Genomic DNA, 25897 nt, shown 5'->3' with positions numbered 1-25897 from the left:
AACCATTGGCTAACCCCACCAGTGTGCCTTCTCTCTTTTTTCCTCCCTGCTGCCTTCCATCAGGAAACCCATAATCCATCAGAGCCTTGGTATAATCAGGGAATGCATCCAACCAATTGTTAGATTTGCAGTTATTGGTAGTGGTTGACTTACAACCCTTTGTTCAGCGACCAAACTTAGGGCACTGAAAACAGTGACTTATTATCAGTCCCCACATTTACAACTGTCACAGTGTTCCTGCAGTCACCTGACCCAAATTTGGGCACTTGGCAATCCGCATGTATTTAGAATAATAGAATAGAATCATAGGTCTGTTAAGGAGCTTGAAAGCCTTCTAATACCCCCCTATACTAGGGGTAGGAAACCTTGGCTCTTTTATGACTCATGGACTTCAACTCCCAGTATTCCTGAGCCAGCATGGGGGAACTATGGCCCCTTTATGACTTGTTGGAGCATTCACCGCTTCTGGAGGCAGGTTGTTCCACTGGTTAATTGTTCTAATTGTCAGGACGTTTCTCCTTAGTTCTAGGTTGCTTCTCTCCTTGATTAGTTTCCTGGCCACCATCACTTTAAGATAACATTTATCTATTTTACAATTTTTAAATAATGCCTACTCAGATGAATCTGGGTAATCTATTTGATAAAACATAAGACTTAAAATTGTTCCAACATAGTACAGTCTTTCCATGATGAGCTGTTCTATCTTAATCATTTGGGTTGTATTTTTGCCTGTTATTTAGCTGTGCAATGTTCTTTTTTAAGCATGGTAACCAGAACCATATACAATTTTCAAGAGCAGATTTACCGTAGATTTACTGTATACAGAGACATTCCTGTATTACCTTTTAAATTTTTTCATTCCCTTCCTTATAATTCTAAGCATGGAAATTGACTTTAGTACAGGATGACCCAAATTGGACTTTCTGAGATGTTATCAAGATAGGATGATGTCACTAGGTGTGCTTTATCTTCCATTACCTTCTGATTCACATTCTTTATGCAACTTTTCTTAATGCATCTTGGCAGCGTCTGTTCTCCCACTTATTCTCTAGATAGGTGGGCAGGTCGCTCTGGTACCATTTTTATGAATTTGTTGTAGATTTTCATCTTGTTCACAATTCCAGTTGTGAACTGAGAAGTGCAAGATTGCTTGCCAGAGTATCATGCAAACAGTGGCTTGTTACTCCTGAGTAGCTTGGTGCACTTAAGTAGATCAGCAATAATATCCCATCTGTGCAGAACAAGTTACTACACAGTGGTAGAAGCCAAACCTTCTGAGATAAAAGTCCTTCTATGGCTTTATGTCTATTAACAGCTTAATTGTAAATTCTTTGTATCTTGAATTTTAGAATTTGGGTGCTTTGACCTTAACTAGAGCTGTAGCAGTGTTTTGCTGCTGATTCTTTAAATCTTTCTACAAATACTGTAACTATTGCTTGAAGCCCGAGATTGGACTATGATCTTGTCTTTGTCCAGACCTGGGCATTTTACAACCCGTGCATTATTCCAGTCCAGCCTGTGGTGTCGGCAGCATTGATGGCATGGGGTGGATATCGGCAGTGGGGAGTCAGAGGTGGGGATGGGTCATCAGCAGAAGGGCCTGGGCTGCATCAATGGAGGGTTTGATGGCAGCAGGGTCAGGGCGGATTGACTTCAGTGAGGGGGCAAGTCAGTGGCGCAACGTTGGATGAGGGGGCAAGACAGCATTGGCAGAGGTGGGGAGGCAGCATTGGTGGGGCAGAGCAGCAGCAATGGCACTCCACAACAGTCCCAGTTTTTCATGTGGCCTCTTGGGAAAATTAATTGCCTACCCTTCTCTGTTGGTATCAATTTATTTATTAATTTATTAATGACATTTATATGACCATTGACCTCACATAAACTGATTTTGAATTAAACAATACATACATTAAAAAAATATTAAATAATAATATTATCCCAAAATTTTAAATATATAAATCCATGGAGAGAGCAAGAATATTAATCACAGTAGAGTCATCTAATAATATTCCAGTTTCCAAACATCCCCAGGCCTGTTGACATAACTAGTTCTTGAGGGACTTCCTAAATAAGACCTGGGATGTGCAGGAGCAATCTGCACGCTCTATAACAGCAGAGAACTATTGCCACTTTTACTCCCCTTACTGCCACAAGGTAATCCTTGTTAATGCTATGTGTGAAATCATGAATGAGATACATATTCTATTGTTTAATCCAGAAATGACATATAACCTCTCATCTTCTCAGCCTTCCTTCTTCCTTCTTCTCAAATATAGAATATATATTTGTATATCATAAAAAAGGAGCTAAGTCAGGACACTTGTAAGTCTGTTGCCATCAACAGGGTAAAAAAAGTCTACTTTAAATGAGGATATCCTGTTTTTACTGAATTCAGACAAATGAACAAACTTTATGGTATTAGGGCTACCAGATTTAAAATATCTGGATAATAGCAGCAAAGAGTGAGTGCTAGCCTGTATCTCTTTGCTCCTATTTAATGAACACATTTTATAGCCTAGATCAGTTAGCTCTACATTGTATTCTGAAATTTCAAGGAATTTCAAAAGATGTTTAAGGATCCAGCCTCCTGATAACAGCACAATTCTAGTTTCCTGGAACATAGTAATAGTCTGATAAAGATAAAATGTAAGAGATGGAAAACTGCTTTATGAAAAGAAAAATCATCATCTATAGCAGGAATCAGCAATTTCTTTTTAGCATCCTAATACCATTATGCTATTTTATATTAAACATCTGAAAACATACAAGATCACAGTTGAAATCTTGTAAGTTCTGTTATAAAATGATTGAATCTCACGAGATCCTACAAGATCTCAGCATATTTTCATGTGAAAATCTTGATTTTAGAGATTTAAAAAACCCTTCAGTTGGACCCCTAGTTCCCATGTATATTGAATAGTTTATCTCTGGTCTATATTGACTGATGGTAGTTTTCTAGGATGTCAGATCCCCTTTTTCCTAACACTATGCTCAGGATTGAATGTGTGATCTTTTGAATGCAAAGCATGTACTCAGGAACTGAGCTGATATTTCTTGTTAAGTCTCCCAGCGTGACAGATAACAAAACAGAAACAAAACAAAACTCCATGTCTTTTTACTTTCAGAGCGTATGTTTATTATGGAAATTTTCAGACACAATCTTCATGCTTCCCTGCAGTGTCATTTACCATCAAGAATGTCTGTAAAGGTCTTGTAAAGTTCCATACTGCCAATTATTTTTCTCACAGGATCTGGCAGATGCAGAAGAGAGTAGAAACAGTAGTTTTTGGCACTATTTCTGTGGGATATTCACACGAGGAACAACCTCTGCCAGATTCTCAGAGAAGCATTTCGTTTTTAATCAGCCGCTGAAAGACTGAACTCAACCAAATTAGACAATTGCATTTTCTCAACCCAGGAGCAGAATCATCAGGGAATTAAAGAAAAAAAACTAAACTAAAAACTGGTGTTTGTTTTTCTAATTGAACCAATATAAAAATCATATTAAAGCATCAGGTAAACATTAGGCCATTTTCTGGACACTTAGAATCAGACAGTGATTTGAGAAATATTCAGTGGGTTTGAGAAATATTTTGTCTGAATTCTGTTATTGGTGTTTCATGCCATCTTGCAGTAGACACTGTTCTGGAATAACTCTTGTTCTTTCTTAAGGATGATAGCCCAATCTTTTATCTGGTTATTGGTCTCCCTCAGGATTTAATCTTCATGCTATTTTATATTTACTTGGAATTAGAAACATAAATTGTGTAATGAGTCAGAAATGCTTCTTGTGTGGGAATATTCAGACAAATACTTCTTGTGTGGGAATATTTGGGCTGTTTTACTGTAGATGGCATAACATTTGACTGATGATTTCAGAATTTGGCAATATTTTTGAATTCAGCCATGGTCCTGGATACTCAAATAATGGTTGGATTTCTTTAGTGCTTTATTCAGATAAGAATTTATATGCCACTTTTTAAAATATTTTTTTTTGCATAGCTGCTTATATGTCTTAATTATATCTAGCTTGGATATGAAACTATTTTTGAAGAATGTAAAATCCAAATAGTTCAAAACATGGCAGGATTTCAAAGTTACTTCCAAACTGAGCCAAATTTATAAAATCAGTTCAGTGCAATAATATAAATTAATACATGCCTGATAGATATTTCCACTTGAATATATTCATTGAACTGAACTGAAATGGGAATCAGTCCATTCCTTTAAGCTGAACATTTTGAATTTTCTTTTTGACTTCTAAAGTATGAACTGTCCACCATATTATATGCAAATATGACAAGCATTCCCCCCATATTCTCATTCAAGTTATTAATTAAATAATACAGAAGATTACTTCATCCTTGTGGTATAGTATTAGGTTCATTCCACCAGTCTGATGAAAAAGTTTTAATGAATACACTTTGAGTACAATTTTCTATCCAGCTGTGTTTTCACTTAGTTGTCATGCCATCCAGCCAGCACTTAACTAGCTTGTTAATCAGAATGCCATGGCTAGTTTGTCAAATGCTTTACTGAAATTCCATTTACAGGATTCCCACAATCTGCTAAGCAAATCATCCAATCAAAAATTGAGATAAGATGGATTTGGCAAAACTTGTTATGCTAATCCATACCTAATTATTATATTGCTTTCAAGGTGCTTATTACTCAGTCTGTTTATGAATTATTCTAGAAACTGTTCTGATGTCTGTTTCATTGCTTCTCTATTCCTCTGCTATAAAACATAAGAGTGATATTTTTCTGCCTTCAGTTGTCTGTCATTTTATCCTTAAAAATGGAAAATTATGACTTGCCCAGACCATCTTCTGTATTTTAGAAAATGATTAATCTGGCTCTGGAGATTTCAGTTTCTTTAAAAAGTTATTTCTGTTTGAAGTTGAAGCCTTCTAAGAATAGGATACTGTCCTGAGAAATGATTAGTGAATCAGGTTTTACAACTATAACTGAAAGGAGATTTATTCACAGGTAGTACCTGATAGAGATAGGTAAAGTCTAATACTTAAGTACCTAGAGCCTCCTTATGTTGAACTAAAATATTTTTCAAGAGAAGCTGGCAGATTAACTCATTAGGAACCTTCAAGAGATGATGAAAATTTTGGATCCAATGAGAAAGGGAGTTGGGGGTCCAAATCCATTGGCATTGTTTCTTTAACATCTCATTATCTATGATCAGAAGAGGACAATAATATAGGTAACAGTTTACTTTGTCCTCTCTTTCTTTAATACTGAGCCTGATTTTTTTTATCTGCAAGATTGCTAATATGAGGTCGGTTCCTTCTGCCTTTCTTCCCAGGTTTATAATATATTTCCTATAAATAAACCTTTTTTCTCTTATAGTAATAAAATCTGCTTCACTAATTCTTGCTCATGCTAGACTCATAACATGTTTCGATTTACCTTGAATTTCAGTCCTGTCCCTTCATCCTACTCCTCACAGTAGTAGTTCTGCTTTTTCTTTGTTTTCTTTCTTTAAAGAATGAACGTTACCTGATACGCTAGTTTCCTCTTCTTTTAAGAAGCTCTTTTTAATCATCTTTGCCAACCAGCCTCAGCTCATTCTGAACATTAGCTTTTCTGATACCATGGAATTAATTCTGAACTACCTGTAACCTATGTCCTATACAGGGGTTTTTTTTTCCTTCAGATTCTCGGTAGGATTTTTTTTTTTTTTTTGTATAACATATTGTTTTCCTCCATTGTCTTCTATTTTTACTCTTTTTTGGAACTTTTGGTAATTGTGCTTTTAGAATCTTCTTTTTAAAGAACTTCCAACATCTGTCTTCTTCCTCTCTCTGAAGAAGAAAAAACTCAGGAATTTCCTGAAAGGACTATGCTTGGCAGAGTTTATATTCCAACATATGTTGGGGTAATTAAAATCTGCTATTAATGTGCTTCATGCCTCTTTCACAGACCTGGCTCTGAACCTATTTTGAATAATGGAGATGATTGTAAAATCATGAATAAAAACATTACGATATGTTTAGAAAGTGAAATGAATGAAGTTGGCTATACATGCTTATCACCTAGTTATTAATCTCAATTTGCCAAGTTTCTTTGTTGCATATGTTATTGCTTTTGAATGGAACTGACTGAGATCATTTTGTGGCAACAACTCACCATGGTACAAAATTACATTAAAGTACACAACTTTTGCTTGTGTATTAAATTTTGATAATATAACATGGTGGCTACCTCAATGACAAAAAAAAAATTAGTTGCCTCAGCTGTCATTCAAAAATGCCACAACTGCCCAAATGTGAGTACCTATTTTGGAAAAAACATATAGAAAAAAAATTAAATTAGGGGTACTGTACTTAAAAGGCGTACATTTTAAAAGCATGCAATAAAGAAAATATCTATGAACCCATATTACAGGGAAAGCTGTGAGTAGAATAATTAATAAAATCATGCAACACTACCATGAAGCACATATCTTTATTTTGGCTGCTGCTAATGTGATGAACTAGCTGTATTGTTCAACCATTTAACTGTTATTGATGTGATGAACCATCATGTATTGGGAAATAAGCTATGTTCATGGTATTATGGATGATACAAATATAATTTTTTAAAAAAATGTTATGTCCAAAAACCTAGCTCATGTGGTTTACCTAAAGCAACCATATCACTTTGAAGGTGCAGCATAATTTTACTTTCATGTAATCAATAATACAGTATTTATTGGACCCCCAGGAAACTTCTGATACTTTTCTGAGTGGTCATGAACAAAAGCAGAACAGAGCTTGTATATCTTTGGCTCACTACATGGCAAAGGCAAGACAAAAAAAAAAATCCAGTGGAAATTACAGCATGATGTTGGAATATTTTAGGTAAACTCATCCATGTGACCTTATTATTTATCCATTCTTACTAGATTAGCATACTAGCAATACGTCAGCCGTCCTGGTTACTGTCCTTGTGATATGGTTACTGAATAGAAACAGTTTGCTTTACTGGGCTACAGGTTCCTGACTGCTTCTCCCTGTCGTCACTCAGGATGAATTCAGCTTGCTGTCAATGTTTTTCTTACAAGGGCACATTAAGCAGTTCATATATATGGGGAGGCATCTCAGAGGTTTTATAAGATACTGATATTCACAAATACAATGAGATGTTTTAAGAGATGTTTTGTGTACACAGCTCTAGCTTTACTTAATTATTATTCAGCAGTAAGAAGTATAAAATAATTTTTCAAATAATGTCATTAGGAAAATAGCAACTAAAGTTCTGCATATCTTCAAAGGAGGAAAGTTTTTTTTAAAATACATATTACTAAATAAATTCAATATTTAACTATAATTTAAAGTGAACGATCTATTTTATAACTGTCAGGAAAATAATTTTTGATATGACTATGTTGTTTAATTCTATTTCATTCATGGACACATTTTTCCATTTCATTTACTTCATAAATCAGAAGGTAAACATGTTAATTAAAGTATAATAATAATTGACATCTTAGGTATCAGTGAATTGAGATAGACTGAGATTAGACATTTTCAGTATGCAGATCACTTTGTTTACTACTCAGACATGAAAAACAAAAAAGAAATGGACATATAAAGACATCGAAGATGGAAACAGACATGAAAAGACAAGAAAAATCTTCCAAAAGGTCTCTGTATTCAGAAGGAGTTCCAATCTTGAACTGGTATTCTAAAGGACACCAATGGACAGATAGTAACTGATTCAGAGAAGTTAAAAGAAAGATAGAAAGAGTGAAACATTGTACAATAGGGGTGTCAGTATCAAAGATCATCATCATCATCATCATCAGGTTCTGTACAAAGCACACTGGTCAGCAAGTATTTCTCAACAGTTTCAAGCATTCACAGCATCTTTGGCATCATTCCAAGGGACATTAATAACCTTAGGATCTTCCTTAAGTGTTTGGCACCAAGTTTGGTATCAAACCAATACCAGAAAGTTGATCCAATGAAACTGGAAATAGATTACCATCTTATTCACTGATTTAAAGTGTTAGAGAGAATTCATAAGAGACTTCATGAACAAACAGGGGCACTCGGGAATGAACTAACAATACTAGGAAAAAGGACTAACTAAAATGAGTAGGAATGAGAATGAAGGTTGGTATTACATTTTTTATATAGGTGACTTACATTAAGTGCTGTCCTATTTAGGTAGAAGAATAGGACCGTTATTGTTGGAATTTATGTAAGCAAGCAATAATCAGCAAAAGAAAAGAGTAGCAACCTGCCTTCAGGGAGTTTATATATTTGCAAAAAGTTGCTGAAAGGAATATAGGAGGTAGGAAATGGCTGCTATCTAAGCATAGAAGAGATTTTAAACAGGGTAGGCCAACCGGAATCCGATTTCATCTTACTATTAAAAGACATCATTGATGCTAGTAATATAATTCCATACTCATGGTCAGTGGTATGTGTGAATCACAACAGATAACAATAACATCCATAAAGTCACTACAAAATGTAACTCAGTGGTAAACCACACTCATATTTGTGTTTTCTACGTTTGCTGTCATCCTGATTCTCTTCCCACACTATATTTCCTGTTTTCAGATTAAACAATCTTGCTATCTTCTTAAATGTTTTTTGGTATTGCATACTACAATTAATGTATAAATATTGGGAAAAATATAGTTTAAAAAAATTAATATACATGAGTAATGCTTCTTCATTTTTTTGCCTTCACAGCTCAAAAATAAATAAATTAGAATGATTAATATATTAAATGGAAAAACCCATAATGTAATAAAATAAAATATGAAGGATTCTAGAGGCAACTAGATGTGAAACGAATTATACACACAACAATGTGAATATAGATAGCTTGAAGACATATGAAAATAAATTGAAATCTATTTCTTGTAAATAAAATAGCAACGATTGAAGAATCTAACAGTATCCTAAAAAATAGCCAGTTTATTATGGCATAAGGTTCTAGCAACCATTCCAGTGCTATTTTACAAACCAATGTTATCATGGTATATAATATATCCAAATTACCAATCACACATTTTTTTCAATAATATGTCACATTCATTTTACTATATTCTTGCTGTTATGAGTGGAGAATGTGCAGGTATTTAGTTGAATAGTAAGTCCTGTAGTCCTGTTGCTAATGTTGTTTTTCAGCCCATCTGCAGATTTCTTCCCATTGTATTTAAAATCTGCATGAATTCTGAGACTGAACAACAGTTAAATCCACACCCAAACACCCAAACAATCAAACCACTTGTCTCTTTCACAGAAAGAAAAAAAAAAGAGCTATTTGCTTCTTCTGCACAATCTATAATCCATGCATAACACATCCTTTGAAAACTTTGAGGAACTCAGTAGGACTGAATAGAATGAAAATTTGGGGAACTAAGGAAAAACAAATTGATTTGATTGGTTAAAAGGGAAAAGCATGATGCAGCTATTTGATGTTTTTCTTCTAAGTGGATATTTCTTGAAGGAAAAGGATGTGAAAAAGGGAGATAAACTCATGATACCTGTTTTGAAATGGACCCACAAGAATATAGATAACTTGTTTTATAACATATTTTAGGATGTATGTTTTAGTCCTTTCTTTCAAAATTAATCAACACTTTCATTTTCTTCTATATATTCATTCACTCCACTAGATTATGTCACCTTTATTCAGATTTATTACATTATTTCCCTTTGTCTTAATAATTTCATAGATCTACAACATATTGTAGTTCTTTCATGCACTTCATTTGTTAATTCATGCTCTTATCTATTTTCTTATCTTATATCCTTTGCTGCTTATCATGCCCTTAGTTAATTAAGGCTTTCACATAATATTTTTAGTCATATTGAGAATTTATAGATTATATAGTCCTTGGAAATGATAACGATAGTACAGTCTGTTTGGGCAGATTTTGTCAATTATAGCCAATCATATTTGCTTACACTATTCCATGCAATCTTGAAAAGAACTTGCAAGCTGCTTATTGTTGCCCATATTCCCTCAGTGTGGTTATATACGTAGTGTATTGGTACACATTCAGAGTTATACATAATTTAATATTGAAAATGTTTTTTTAGGTAAGGATTGAAGAGGCAGGTTAGTAATTTTCTTGAATAATAGAGTATAGCGGTAGCCTCCTGCAAAATTGCTTCTGTAATCAAGATTTTCTATGTAATCATTTTTAAAAAATTAACATATATGACCATATGACCCCAATTATTTAACCAGGGTTACTTCAGCATTTATTAGTCATTCTTTTCCCACAGAAATTAATAGCTTGAGTTAAGTCAGGACAAGTTTAACTTACATCCATTTCAAAGACTGACTCTGGAACCAGCCCAATAGCTGAATGAAAGTCACAAATGAGCTTTGTAATAGAGGAGGGATTTGAAGTCAGGTCACTCAATTTAAAGGAACACTAGGCATGTTGTTTTCAAGTTATTTAATCACTTCTGTCTCTTTGTGACTTGCTGGATTGTGTATCAATAACTGTTTCTTTGAATTCTTGTAAACTCTCATGCTTGTGACATCAGTAATAGTATCTGTCCACATTGTCTTTGACATTTTTTCATTGCCTTCAATTTTTCCAGGTATCAGGATCTTCTCCGATAACTCTTATTTTTGAATTATGTGCCCAACAGTTGTAAGCTTCAGCTGCATTCTTAATAAATTCAGAGAGCAATGTGTATTTACTTCATCAAACATGAAGTGATTTGTTCTACTCTGATTTGAAGTACTCTTAACAATTTTCTTCAGCACCTCAATTCAAAGCCATCAAATTTGTCTTTGTCCAGCTTTTCAGATGGTACAGCTTTCAAAGCCATATGTTCCTGTTGAGAAAGCCATCAGCTTTGTTAACAGTGTCTGATGTTGCTGCATTCAGGCATGCTACTATTTACTTGGTATATAGTCTGCACTGCAAAATGAAAAGAAAATTCTAAAGCAAAAAAAAAAAAAAAAATAGAATTGTGAGTACATAAGCTCATATTCTGAATAATTTCCAAAACATCTAAAATAATCAAAGTTGACAGAAAATCATATGGTAGATCCAAATGTATAGTTTTGGTCAGTTATTTTGTTCAATTGTTCTTTGCAATCCTCAGGTATTCTGTGATTATTTTAATGCTATTTTGTAGAAGAAAATAGAACTTCTGTTATAATCAGCAGTAATATTCTTTGATTCAGATATTACAAATGTTCTTACAAATATTCTCTTCCATCAATTCTTGGATTCATTAAAATTTATTTTTTCTAATTTTTCAAAAGTTATTAACAAAAGAAAAGTATAGTTGGGATTTAGAATGATCATTCCATAGATTAGATTGATAATTTATTTACAATATATTTCAAAATATATTGTAAAACCATTAGAAATCTACGTAGATGTCTTAAATTTTGTATTGCAATGTACAAAATAACAAAGCTGCTTCTCAGTTTGCAAATTTATGAAAGCAATTTACCAAAAAATGGATCTTAAACAGCTTAATAATATATACTGAAGTTTAATTTAATTATATCCAATGATCCAATATGATCCAATATGAATCTTTAAATGTACCAGAGTCTCAATAATAATTCTGATATTCCAGTTATGTTTATACCTTGAAAAATATTTGTTCCCAAAGCTTCCTTTGTAAAAACAATTGTATTTATCATTGAAGTACATGAAGCTTTATACTTTTCTTTTGTTGTTGTTGATAGTGAATACATATTTTGAGAACCCTATGAATTTAATTTTATTTATTTAATGTATATTATAACTCCCAATGTGAGGTTTTCACCTGAGATATGGGTAAATGTTTGCTGTTACATATTTTTATGTGTTACAGTCTAAAGTAGTAGTCATTTGAAATTAAATAAATGTTCAAGAAAAAAATGTGAATTATGAGGTCTTCATAGTATTTCTATTCATCATACAGTCACAAAGTGATATAATTAAGGTGAAAACCACCACAATTTGTATTTAGAGTAAAATGTTGTATTTTTGTTAGAATTTTTAAAAGACAAAGATAAATGAATTTGTGGTTCCAAGGTAATTAAGCTTCCCTCCCCCCCCCCATTCAATCATATCTGATTCTTGGAGACTGCCTGGATAGGTCCCTGCCGTTTTGTGAGTAAGGTTTTTCAGAAGTGATTTGCCATTGTCTCTTTTCTAGAGATGAGAGAAAGTGACTGACACAAGGTTATCTACCTGGATTTGTGGCTAAGACAGATTAGAATTCACAGTATCTAGTCAATTATGAAACATTATCTTGTTATTTACTTTCTACTTACTTCCCTTATTTACTTTCTTCAGTCATGAGATCTAAAATCTAATTTCTAATTAGAATATTGACCTTATCAAATATTTGCTCCCCTAAATACCTGGATATTCAGCCACTATAATATCAATCAATCAATTAGAATAGAGCTGGAAGGGACCTCGGAGATCTTCTAGTCCAACCCCCTGCTCATGCAGGAGACCCTACACCATTTCAGGTAAATGATTGTCCAGTCTCCTCTTAAAAAGAATGTGATGAGCACTCACAACTTCGGAAGGCAAGCTGTCCCACTGGTTAATTGTTCTCACTGTTAGGAGGTTTCTCCTTAATTCCAGTTTTCAATCCAATTCCAATATGTAGATTCCTAATGACCCTGAAGTGCTAGTCTACTTCGGTATTTGTTCAAACCATTATTGTTTTATCTGTCCTGGTCTTCTGGCTTTAAAAACCCGAAGAAATTGTCTCAGGTCTCTGACTTTCAGGGAGCTATGTGCACAAGATTTGTGTCTTGAAAAGTTTAGAACTCAACTACAATTTACATCAGTTTACATCTACATATTTTCATCAGTTTGTTAATTGATTTCTATTTGTGGTCTGTTCAAATGTTAAAATGGATGAGAAAAAATGCTGTTTTTGTTGTGATAGTGGTTCTGGGAAACTGTTCATGTAGTTTTTAAAGAATATTTTAGGGAACTAATAATCTTCATTCAGAAATAAGACTTATGACTGAAAAGGTTTAAATTCAAACTCACAGTAAGATGTAATACGCAACTTACTTTAACATAAAAAGAAGCCATATTTTAAGTATAATGCGGTGTTTCAATAATAGCATTTGTTCAATAGCTGTACAATGTTTTATACACAGTTTATATAAGTCAGCTATGTTCTGTCAGGTCTATATTAACACCATAGCATGCATGCACACAGTAGGGATACACATGAACATATTTTTTTCTAGTCCACCAGAAGCATTTAAATTATTTACATTATATATGTGTATACACACTCATATATATACACATATACACACACACAAAACACAGTTTGGAAGAGTATATTGTGTATTATATGCAGGGTAATAGTTTAGCAATAAACTTTACTAAAATGGTAAAGAAGCATAGCAATGAATAAAGAGTAATAAAAAATTACATGTTGAGTGAAGGTTTTTTCCCCCTAGATTCAGTCATGTTTTATTGTGTATTACAAATCACAACATCGTTAGAGAATTGTGTTCAAGACAAAGCTGTCATATCTAAGTAATGTATAAGACACATTAATGGGAAAAAAATCTTTGTTAAGAACCCACTATTGTTATTTGTGTAGTCTGAACAATTTAGCTTTATGCTAGAGTAATGATCAGTCTGACGAGATGCCGTGAGTTCTTTTTGTCTCGTCTAAGGTCTAAAAAAATAGGTCTGTTTCGCCTCAGGAGAAAGCAATGGGAAAAATAGTCACTAAAATGGTCCAGTGACAATTATTAGCAAGGATATTGCCATTTTATTTTCAGTTCAGCATGAAAATGAAAACAGATGCTGTAAGGATATGTTTAGTAAATTCTTACTGAACTTCATATGATCTTTTTAGAGGTTATTTACAGTTTATCATTTAAAAAATCTTCCATGACATTTTCTCTGTGAAACTTGGAAAAGAATGTGTTTACAAGGATTTCTCTTATTAAACTTTACAATTGGCAGGTCTTGATCCCTTTTTCAAGGTCTACATATAACGAATGTCCATTATTGGTACTGTTTGGACTGCTAATACATAGTAGCATACAACTATATTTTTTTTAAATATTATTTTCTTAGATTCTGCATTTTCTATAAGCACTAGAGCAGTGGTTCTCAACCTTTCTAATGCCGCAACCCCATAATACAGTTCCCCATGTTGTGGTGACCCCCAACCACTTATACATCACCGGGTGCCAGGGGCGTGGCCAAAGAAAAGGGGGAAAAATGGCGGACAGCCTTGTTTGGCGACCCCCGTGAAATGGTCATTCGACCCCAAATGGGGTCCCGACCCACAGGTTGAGAACCACTGCACTAGAGGTATAATTTCTATCATCACTCCATTCATGGAAATAGGTTAGAAAGAACGATTAACTCAAATTTTCAGAGAGGAACTAAGGCCTTTGTGATCCACATCAGATAGCAAATAAATAAATTAATAAACCATAAAGAAAGTTAGGAAGGAAACAATACTGGTATGTGTCTGTATATTTCCTGCTTAAAACTTCACATTACTGTACATTTACTTAAAAATGATCTTTTAACATTTCTCATCATATGTCTTATTGTAATACAACTTGTAAGACTGCTTTCGCTTTTTAAAATATAGTTTATAATTATATAAATATAATATGTAAATAAATTATATGTAATAATATAGCTATATCAATACAAATTATATTTAATAATATATCATTATAATTATAAATACAGTATAATGATATTTTCTCTCACACTTAATCTTAAGATGAAAATTGAGCAATTCACTTTGCCACAGTATCATAATTAATTAAATAGCAGGGAGAATATGTTGACAAGGAAGCCTTATAATCTTGCTTTCTGTTTTCTGTGCAGCATGTGATAGTTACCACTGGGGACCCCACTGCAGTAGTCGCTGCCAGTGTAAAAATGGAGCTTTGTGTAATCCCATCACTGGAGCCTGCCACTGTACTGCAGGGTTCAAGGGATGGCGCTGTGAGGAACACTGTGACCAAGACACATATGGAAATGATTGCCACCAAAAATGCCAGTGTCAGCATGGAGCCACCTGTGATCACATCACTGGAGAATGCAGATGTCCCCCTGGATATACTGGAGCTTTGTATGCGATTGATATATTGGTTATGTGTGGAATATTAGTGAATTTTACAATTATTTTTTTCTTTTACAAGGAAGATGGCAATATTGTCCTCATGCTATGATTATTGTTCTGGTGATGATAAAAAAATAATCTTCACTCTGCAAATAGTTTTATTGGGATTTGAAATGGTCTCTCAGTTCCAAATCCAATATGCCAACTTGTGAATAACTGATAAGCAACAGAAATATGACAAAATAAACTATATTTTAATATTTTGAGGAATATTAAATGTGTATAATGCATTGTTTTTATGTTACTTTTAGTAATGCTTGATTCATTTTTTTATATATTGGAAGGGTTTTTGTCCTTAGACAGTGTAAAAACAGTTTAAATAGATTCTAGTTGAACCTTCAAGACCAACCAATATACTGAAGCTGAATAGTTCATGGTCCAGAGCCCATTGGATGAGATGTGGAAGGATACCATTTCATGCATCCGACACAGTGGACTCTGATTTACAAAAGCCAGAATGAATGTTATCAGTATATTTTTAGAACAATAGAAATATTAAAACAGTAAATATGAGAAAGTCAAGAAAGAAAACTCTGGTAATAGTGTGTATTTGCACCAGGGAAATGCAAGTTCAAATCCCTACTCCATTATGACTTAGATTGAATCAATAGCAATCACGATTATTTTCCTCTTACCATCCAATCACAACTAAATAGATCCAACTACAAAATTGCTTAGAGTTGATTTGGGAAAAGATGATATCAAGCTACAGTGAATTCATCTACAGCTTGTTCATGCCAAAAGTTCCCTTGAAATTGCCTAGAAGATCATGGACCAGAATATAGAGAAGGCATCATTTTTTCCCAAAGCAATCTAAAGAATGAACATTTCAACAACTCATCTGAATACAACATTCTGTAAAGGCAAAAACAGGGGTAGCAATCAGATTTTATTTTTATTTTTTAAAAAAGGGAATAGTTAATTGTGAATAGAGAAAGCAGGACTATAAGCTATTTTTGTATATAATTTCTTTTAACTTTATATAATAAATATATTTGATTGCTCAAGGCATAAGCTCATTATTTGCCACAAATATAAGCAATATAAGAATATTGACTAGGTAATTGTGCACCACACATAGCAACAATATACAATCTCTAATTCAAGCCTAGTATTTTGCCACAAAATAGAGTAGGATTCAGGAGACAATTTGGAAAATATTTAATCAAAAGTAGATAAAGGATATTTTTAAATAGCAAATACATCCAAACTTTTAACATTACAATCTGGATTAGAAATTCCTATAAAGTAGAGAAAGAGTTTTGCAGTTTTTAAATTGATAAAACAAGATAATCTGTTGGCATTTATAAATAGAAACACTTTCTCAAGCAAAGAAATTATTTATATACTTTTTCCTTAGTTTTACAGATTAACAACCTTAACCCTATTAGAAACATAAATATCTCACCATTTCTCTTATAATTAACCACTGTCTTTTTCTCTGTATGTGTGTGTGTATATTTGCCTTGTTTTTAGCTGTGAGGATCTTTGTCCGCCTGACAAACATGGGCCTCAGTGTGAAGAAAGATGCCCATGCCAGAATGGAGGAGTTTGTCATCATGTAACTGGCGAATGTGCCTGCCCTCCTGGATGGATGGTAGCTATAATTTCTATAAAGTTTCATTGCTTTTGACTCTGATATTTCATGGGTATGTTTTAGGAGTTTTAATTCTAGTTTAAATGCAGGAAATAAGGGAAATGATTTATTTGAATCTATTACTGTTCTGTAAGATTAAAATCTAGGATTACGTAGCTTTTTTTTACAGCATAAAGATTCCAACAAATTAACAATCTAACACTCACGAGAAAACATACAGTATCTAGTATTACAAAGCTCTCTCTCTCTCTCTCTCTATCTGTCTATCTATCTATCTATCTATCTATCTATCTATCTATCTATCTATCTATCTATCTATCTATCTATATCTCTATTTGTATTTTTACATAGTGCATTCCCATGAATAAAAGTAAAGTTCTATTTTCAAACAGGGCACAGTCTGTGGTCAGCCTTGCCCAGAAGGGCGTTATGGAAATAATTGTTCCCAAGAATGTCAGTGCCACAATGGAGGGGCATGTGATTTAGCCACTGGTCAATGTCATTGCAGTTCAGGGTATACAGGAGAACGGTAAGAAGAAAATTTTTCAGAACACTTGATTGTCATGATTGGGGGGAAAAAGGAAAATTGAATGAATATATAGCATTATGCAAACTTGAATACTGTTCCAGTCAAAACTAAGCAAAACCCAAGCTGGTTCAATTTTAGCTAAGAAACTAATTGGAATTCAATTACTGTATATAGTTAAATTATTTTCCTTAGCTATGTATTCATTGATCTTATTTTATAAAAACTATTTGCATTTTTTTGTCTTTTTTTCTCATTCTGAATACTTTGGCCACTTCACTGCAATTCATAATATGAAAAAATTAAAAAGCACTGCCCCATTTCATGTTTTGACATTTATTCCTATTTTATTGTTCTTTAATCAGTGATTATTTTATGTGAGGACATAAATCATGTGGCTGGGACCAAAGTTGTAAACACCTTTTCTTCCACCCGTTCTTTTTCCGAATATCATCACTTCACTGCCTTCTCTCTACTTCCTATGGGGCACAACAATAAAATTCTGTCATCCCTTTGGATGTTAGGGGCTTAGTATCTTCTTTTTTCCCATATTTAATCTTCTTGGTATGATAACAAGAATCATTTTCAGAAGGGAAGAGGAGAAAATTCTGTTCCAGAAGTTTTTAAGTGAACTTTATGATAGAAATTATTTTTTTATCCTACCACTTGTTATGTTTATGGGATTTGTGCAGAATAACTTTCCACTGGATTCGTTTTTAGCTATTGAATTATAAAAACTTTTTGTATTTTCTAAAATCTTTCATACTATGTGTGTTGTTTGAAAGGAATGTGTTGCCAGCTGGCTATAATCCTGGTCTCTTTTCCTAACCTTCAATTAACTCTACATAACATTATTTTATGTTATAAAGAGCAACATCTAATGGTACACAGATGTCTGGGATGTTCCTCTTTCAACTCTCACAGGAAATATCATGTTCTCTAGTTTGTCCTACTGGATTTGATTTAGAGGTGGACACTTAAGTGAATAAATCCTCACATAATAAATCAAATGGCACTTTGTGGAATAAACATTTGCTTAAATATCATAGAAAAATTCTGTTTCACACATCAAAATTCTGTTAGAATGTTTGGAAGTGTAGTGTAGAAAATTAACAACGGAAAATGTCCTTCACTAAAGCAATCAGGAACTGCCTACTTTATATATAAATATGGAATTTAAAACAGCTGTTCTTATATGTATTCAGACTATTTTTCTATGTAGCTCAATAACTGCCTAGCTCAACATTAGCAGCAGCAATAGCATTCACTGCATTTTATATGGAAATGAGATGTTTAGAATTTTACCTCATTTTTGTCCTTCATAATGGCCAGTCAAGAGGAACAATTCTCGAAAGGAAAACAATAGCAATATCACTTCATAGTGTTTTATAGCCTTCTCTAAGCAGTTTACAGAGACAGCATATTGTCTGTCTGGGTTCTGTTTTACTGACCTCAGAAGGATGGAAGACTGAGTCAACCTCGAGCTGGTCAGGATCGAACTGCTGGCAGTCAGCAGAATTAGCCTGCAATACTCCGTTCTAACCATGTCTTCTTTTTGTAATATCTCTGCTAAGAAGTACATATGATCCTGTTTAAGACATAAATAAGAGCATGGTTTGCTTTAATTGTTATCCAGAAAACTATATTTAAAAAGGTGGTTTTTGTTGCATTAAATTGTATCTGTATGCATGATTGTGTTTGTATCTGTTATGTATATAGTGCTATTATCTGAGAAGAATTAAATGTATATTTTAGAATATTTTTTTTATAGAAAGTGAAAATATATTTTTTTTCCTGGTCTTCTCACCAGGTGTCAAGATGAATGTCCAGTTGGAAATTTTGGAATACAATGTGCAGAGATCTGCCAATGCATGAATGGTGGAAAATGCTATCATATTAGTGGTGAATGTCTTTGTGAGCCAGGATATACCGGAGTACACTGTGAAACAAGGCTATGTGCTGAAGTAGTCTATGGTCTTAAATGTGACAAAAGGTGTCCATGTTATTTGCCAAATACTTACAGGTACTTTAGATATTTTTGTTATATCAGTATGGAATCAACATTTGTTTGCCAATTAGTCTTGGGCAAATTTTTTTCCGTTTTTTATAGTGGTCTTATAATGTCGTTCAGCTATTGTGACAAATCACCAATGCAGGCAAACTTATATTGCCACAGCAATAACAATATATCACCATGAATCACTAGTGAGAATAAGACAGGAAATATAAGAATGTGAGGAAGGATTTGTTTTTCCAGATATCCTGATATGGTAGTTGTAGTTAAAGTTGTTCACAAGGGTTAAAATCTTTGGATTTCTTTCTATAAATGTTAATACCTAAAAAAAAAATCTTGATTTTTGTTCTGTGTTTCTTGTAGGAAAAAAGAATATTAAGAATGTAGGTTTCATGTTCGTGACCTACTAATAAAAGCAATGCCACAGTTTATTTGTTTTTCCTGACAGAGCTTTGGAAGCTATTACAGGTAGTCATGACCTACAACCACAACTGAGACCAAACTTTCCATTGCTAAGCAAAACAGTTGTTTAAGTGAGTTTTGCCCATTTTACGACCTTTCTTGCCACAGTTGTTAAGTGAGTCACTGCAGTTGTTAAGTTAGTAACATGGTTGTTAAGTGAATCTGGCTTGTCAGAAGATCACAAAAGGTGATCATATAACCCCAGAACACTGCAACTGTCATAAATACGTGACTGTTACCAAATGTCTGAATTTTGATCACATGACTATAGGAATGCGGCAATGGTCATAAGTGTGAAAAATGGTCATAAGTAACTTTTTTCAGTGCTGCTGTAACTTCAAATGGCGACTAAACAAATGGTTGTGACTTGAGGACTTTGTGTAATCAAATTAGGACAATAGAAGAAATTAGATAACTAAATGAATTAGGCCAAAATTGGAAATAAATAGAGCAGTTTGATTTAGTAATAGTAATAGTAGTAAAGTTGGAAGGGACCTTGGAGGTCATCTAGTCCAACCCCCTGCTCGGGCAGGAAACCCTACACCATTTCGGACAAATGGCTGTCCAGTCTCTTCTTAAAAACTTCCAGTGTTGGAGCATTTACTGCTTCTAGAGGCAAGCTGTTCCACTGATTAATTGTTCTCACTGTCAGGAAGTTTCTCCTTAGTTCTAGGTTGCTTCTCTCCTTGATGAGTTTCCACCCGTTGCTTCTTGTCCTGCCTTCAGGTGCTTTGGAAAATAGCTTAATTCCCTCTTCTTTATGGCAGCCCCTGAGATATTGGAATACTGCTATCATGTCCCCCCTTGGCCTTCTCTTCGTTAAACTAGACATACCCAATTCTAGCAACCGTTCCTTATATGTTTTAGCCTCCAGTCCCCTAATCATCTTTGTTGCTCTTCTCTGTACTCTTTCTAGAGTCTCAACATCTTTTTTACATCGTGGTGACCAAAACTGGATGCAGTCTTCCAAGTGTGGCCTTACCAAGGCATTGAAGAGTGGTATTAATACTTCACGTGATCTTGATTCTATCCCTCTGTTAATGCAGCCTAGCACTGTGTTGGCCTTTTTGGCAGCTGCCGCACACTGCTGGCTCATATTTAAGTGATTGTCTACTAGGACTACGAGGTCCCTCTCGCAGTTACTACTATTGAGCATGGTGCCACCTATGCTGTACTTGTGCATTTGGTTTTTCTTGCCTAAATGTAGAACCTTGCTTTTTTCACCATTGAATTTCATTTTGTTAGTTAGTGCCCAGTGTTCAAGATTTTTTACCTTCCACCTGAGAGGAAGCTGGGTCTAGTTCTGAAAAGTCAAGGAGCTTGACTCAGCTACTCTCTGAGTTGAAGCCATCATATAACATGCACTGTATAGCTATTTTGAGTTTGATTGTTATGACAACAGTTAAGGTAGGTTATTTATTCCTACCTTAAACCATGCATGATTTGCTTAATTAGATATCTTTCATGATCCATTTAGCAGAGAACTTCTAAAGAAATGCATCCTTCATTCTCTGATATCATTGTTCATGAGAAATATATACTTAAAAATTCCAAGTACTTGTTAGGTTTAGTACTAGAGTTGGAAGCCAGCAACTTTTCCATTAACTTGTCTATTCAGTGGTGTATTCACTCTTTTTCCATTTCTTGTCCTTCAACAACAATGTTCAATAAGTAGGACCTGGGCTGGACTGTTTATCAAGTGTCCTGCAATTAATGTAGACATTAACTTAGAAAATAACTAAATTTGTAGCAGACATTTTAAATTGACAAGAATGTATGGCACAACATTATATAGCATTTCTGATATTTCAAGGATTAAATTGATTCATGTTCAACACAGCTGTTCATTTATACCACTGAAAGAAAGCTTGTGGCAAGTCAAACTAAAAATGTTCTGATTCAAATAAAAGCACTTATTTTAGAATGTGTTTTTTAAACTTCTCTTCCTTTCTGTAACAAATTGAATGGATTTAGCAGTAATATGAGTGTAGCAGCATTGTATTGTTCATTTTAGAATACAGAAAAGTGGACTTTAAATAGTATTACAGGTATTTAGTTTATAGTGTAGGTGAAAAAAATGTATGTTTATATAATGTGTGTATATGTGTGTGAGCACAAACAGCAAAAATATGAATCAATGCCAAAATTTAATACTGCAGATATATAAAAGTTCAAGTTATGATTCTAATTTTTATAATCAAGAAGGCTTTTCTTATATATATCATCACAGTATCAAACAAATATTAGACCTGGGATGTGAAGCTAAGTGAAAACCTTTCAAAAATATGGTCAGCATGAGTATATTGTGCCTATACCTGGAGAAATGTAAACACTATGAGTATATTGTGCCTATACCTGGAGAAATGTAAACACTAACAGTTTGAATGCCCTATTGACATTTCTCTGTCAATAATTGTTGATTAAATATAGATTCACTTTATTTATTTATTTATTTATGAGACTTATATACCGTGTTAAGTGCAAGCACTCTCTAAGCGGTGTACACCAGTAAGCAATATATATATATATATATATATATATATATATATATATATATATATATAGGTCTTTGGTTGTTCGGGTTTTCTCCCGCGTAAAATTGGAAGTGTCTTGGCGACGTTTCGACGAAGTCCCATTCGTCATCTTCAGGCTGGTGTTTTCAGCTTCGTGCTTTGAGCAGCAATGTGTGGTCTTAGCTGTTTCTTCCTTTTAACTGCCAGTGGGGGTATGAACTGATTGGGTGGGAGCTTGGCTGTGTTCTGATTGGGTGGAGGTGTGTTCTGATTGGTTAGGGGCGTGGCTGTGCTCTGATTGGCTGGGGGGTTGGCTGTGCTCTGATTGGCTGGGGGGTTGGCTGTGCTCTGATTGGCTGGGGGAGTGTTATGTTTGGTTGTGCTCAGGTTAGTCTGAGTTGCAGAGGGGTTTAAGATTTTGGGCTGCCTTGCTATTTTTTGGCTTCGCGTTTGTGGTCGTGCCTCATTTTCATGGAGGGTGTCAGTTTGCTTCGTGTATGGATTGGAGGGCTTTAAAGTGGCTAATGATGCAGCTCTGGTCTGGCTTCTGGTTTGTGGTCGTGCCTCATCATCGGTGTGGCTTTGGGTTTGCTTTTTGCGTGGATGTGTGGTGGTGACATCCTGTGTGGTTTTTGTGAGTGTGGGTCTGGTATCATTTTTTGTATTAGGGAGTCGTTTGTCAATAAGGGCGGGTTTCCAAATGGCTGGTAGGCGGGAGGTATCATCTCGCTTGTTCATGCTGTGTGGGCGTTTTTCTATCTCGATGGCTTCTCTGATTATTCTGTTATTAAAATGTTCACTTTTGGCAATGGTTCTGGTATTTTTAAAGTCAATTTCATGTCCTGTGGCTTTAAGGTGTTGGACCAGGGAAGATGTTGGTTCCTCTTTTTTGACTGAGTTCTTATGTTCTTCAATGCGTGCACTTATTCTTCTGTTGGTTTGTCCGATGTATGTGGTGGGACAAGTGGTGCATGGGATTTCGTATACTCCTTGATTTTCTAATTCAATTTTATCTTTGGGGTTTCTAAGGATGGTGGATATTTTTCTGTTTGTGCAGAATGCTGTTTTGATGTTGTGTTTATGGAGGATCTTACTGATTCTGTCTGTGGTGCCTTTTATGTATGGGAGGAGGGCTTTGCCGTTTTCTTGTTCTTTGTCTTGGATTTTAGTGGGGGTTTCTTTTTGGATTAGGTTTGTAATCTTATTTCTATGGAATCCATTGGATGTTAGTACATTGGTGAGAGTGTGTAGTTCGGGTTTTAGGTGTTGTTCGTCAGCTAAGCGTTTTGTTCTGGAGATGAGTGTCTTGGCTACAGAGTTGATCTGTGCTGGGTGGTGGTGTGAGAGAGCGTGCAGATAGCGGTTTGTGTGTGTTTTCTTCTGGTAGATGGTGTGTCCTAGGGAGCCATTGGATTTCTTGTAGACTAAGACATCCAGGAAGGGAAGTTGGTTGTTAGCTTCTGTTTCCATGGTGAACTGTATTTTGGGGTGTAGGCTGTTGAGGTGTGTGAGGAAGTTGTCCAGTTTTTCTTTCCCATGTGGCCAGATTATGAAGGTGTCGTCTACGTATCTGAGCCAGAGTTTGGGTTTGTGATCCGATTTTTCTAGAGCTTGGGTTTCAAAGTGTTCCATGTAGAGGTTGGCAATGACAGGTGAGAGGGGTGATCCCATGGGTGCTCCTTCTGTTTGTTTGTATTTTTGTCCATTATAGATGAAGTATGTGTTGGATAGGCAGTGGTTGGTCAGATCTAAGATGTGTTTGGGGGGGTTATATTTGTTTTGGATAGCTGTCAAGGCTTCTTTGATAGGCACTTGGGTGAAGAGGGATATGACATCAAAGCTCACGAGTAGGTCGCTGGGCTGTAAGTTTTGTTTCTTTATGATCTCTATAAAGTGGAATGAGTTTTTTACCACCCAATCAGTTCATACCCCTACTGGCAGTTAAAAGGAAGAAACAGCTAAGACCACACATTGCTACTCGAAGCACGAAGCTGAAAACACCAGCCTGAAGATGACGAATGGGACTTCGTCGAAACGTCGCCAAGACACTTCCAATTTTACGCGGGAGAAAACCCGAACAACCAAAGACCTACATACAAACACCCGTGAAAACCTCAGAAAACATATATATATATATATATATATATATATATATATATATATATATATATATATATATATATATATATATATATAGTTTAAAAGGTTAAAAATATGAACCCTGGGAATATTCATAGTGAAGAAATAAAATGAGCACCAGGGTAATAAAAACTAAAAAGTTTTTAATTAATTAATTTTATTACCCTGGTGCTCATTTTATTTCTTCACTATATATATATATATATATATATATATAGATATTATATATATATATATATAATATATGTATATATATATATATATATACATTGCCCCCAACACCCAACAATCTGGGTCCTCATTTTACCTACTCCGGAAGGATGGAAGGCTGAGTCAACCTTGAGCCGGTGAGATTTGAACCATTGACCTGCTGAACACAGTCAGCTAAAGTGGCCTGCAGTACTGCACTCTAACTGCTGCGCCACCTCAGCTCTTTGATCTTCATGCATCCTAATTTCCTAAGATTTATTTTAAAAAGAGTTATACATTTATATAGTTCTTCAAACTCTACATAACCTAAGCACTGCCAGTTAAAGAAACTACACCAAGAGCGTTCAAGTATTTTAATTTCCTATGTTTAATCGTGGATTATGATAATTTTTAACTCAGTGTATTTGTGTACCACATACCTATTGTATACCAGGAGAATAGGTATACAAAATATTGCTGTAATTTGGCCTCATTTCCATTGTACATGGACTCCATTGCTCTCTCCCTCACTCTCTCTCTCTCTCTCTCTCTCTGTCACACACACACGCACACACACACACACACACACACACACACATCAAATCAAGAAAAGAAAATGAAGTAGAAAACATTTTTCTAAAATGATCACACTTTCTCTTGTTTCTTTATTGGTTTCTTGCTACAGTGTTGCCCATGGTTACCAGACCTATATTCCTGAAGTATAACCAATGATTATTATTTACTGTATTTCTAAAGTACTGCCAGGTGTAGTTTCTCGTTGATCTAAAATAACACAGATGTTTTCCTTATTTTCAAAGCCAAAATACAAAATGGTTAAGAATAAAAGCATGATTCTGAAGCCTATTTGAGCTACCCTTGAAAGCTGTTCAGATGGATCATTTCCAAACATCCTCTGCTTTATCTTCAGAGGGGGAAGATAAAGGGTGACCGAAGCAAGCTTCTAGGAGCCAATTCCCTTTTAAAAGCACCTTTAAGTGCTGGCTCCAGGGAAGAGTCCTTCAAAGCACTTCGGCCTGGGAACAACATAACATCTAAACATAGGAGACATAGGTTTTAGTCCCGGATCATGTCATCATCTCTTGTGCTGAAAAAAAGATGTCCAGGCCAGAACGGAGGAGTTTGTGCTTGGGAAATATCTGGCCTTGACCCAGCTGAATTCTTCTGGGTTAGAAAATGACTAAAAAGAGAGAAATAAGTGGCAAAATCCTAGTCTATTAGTGAAGTATTATTGTCCCAACTAGTAGTCAGATTTCACTTAAATTTCTGACTGGAAAATAAAATACATTTTATCAATATGTACTGATTATTAGAGAT

The 25897-nt window shown here is 34.6% G+C and overlaps 1 protein-coding gene across 4 annotated transcripts in view; it reads left to right on the top strand.

Moving 5' to 3' along the window:
- MEGF10 (multiple EGF like domains 10) overlaps positions 1–25897 on the top strand; it is a 113295-nt gene that overhangs the window by 41768 nt on the left and 45630 nt on the right. For all 4 annotated transcript variants that reach the window (XM_039334152.1, XM_039334153.1, XM_039334150.1 and 1 more), the window contains exons 6-9: positions 14825–15071; positions 16599–16719; positions 17112–17248; positions 19056–19268. In XM_039334152.1, coding sequence (XP_039190086.1) covers positions 14825–15071; positions 16599–16719; positions 17112–17248; positions 19056–19268 — 718 coding nt within the window. The remainder of the gene's footprint in view (positions 1–14824; positions 15072–16598; positions 16720–17111; positions 17249–19055; positions 19269–25897) is intronic.

Source organism: Crotalus tigris, unplaced genomic scaffold, assembly GCF_016545835.1.
Source record: "Crotalus tigris isolate CLP2741 ecotype Arizona unplaced genomic scaffold, ASM1654583v1 scf7180000017628.32516253702:7417878, whole genome shotgun sequence".
In the NCBI taxonomy this organism is placed as follows: Eukaryota; Metazoa; Chordata; class Lepidosauria; order Squamata; family Viperidae; genus Crotalus; species Crotalus tigris.
This window is presented reverse-complemented; position numbering and strand designations above follow the sequence as displayed.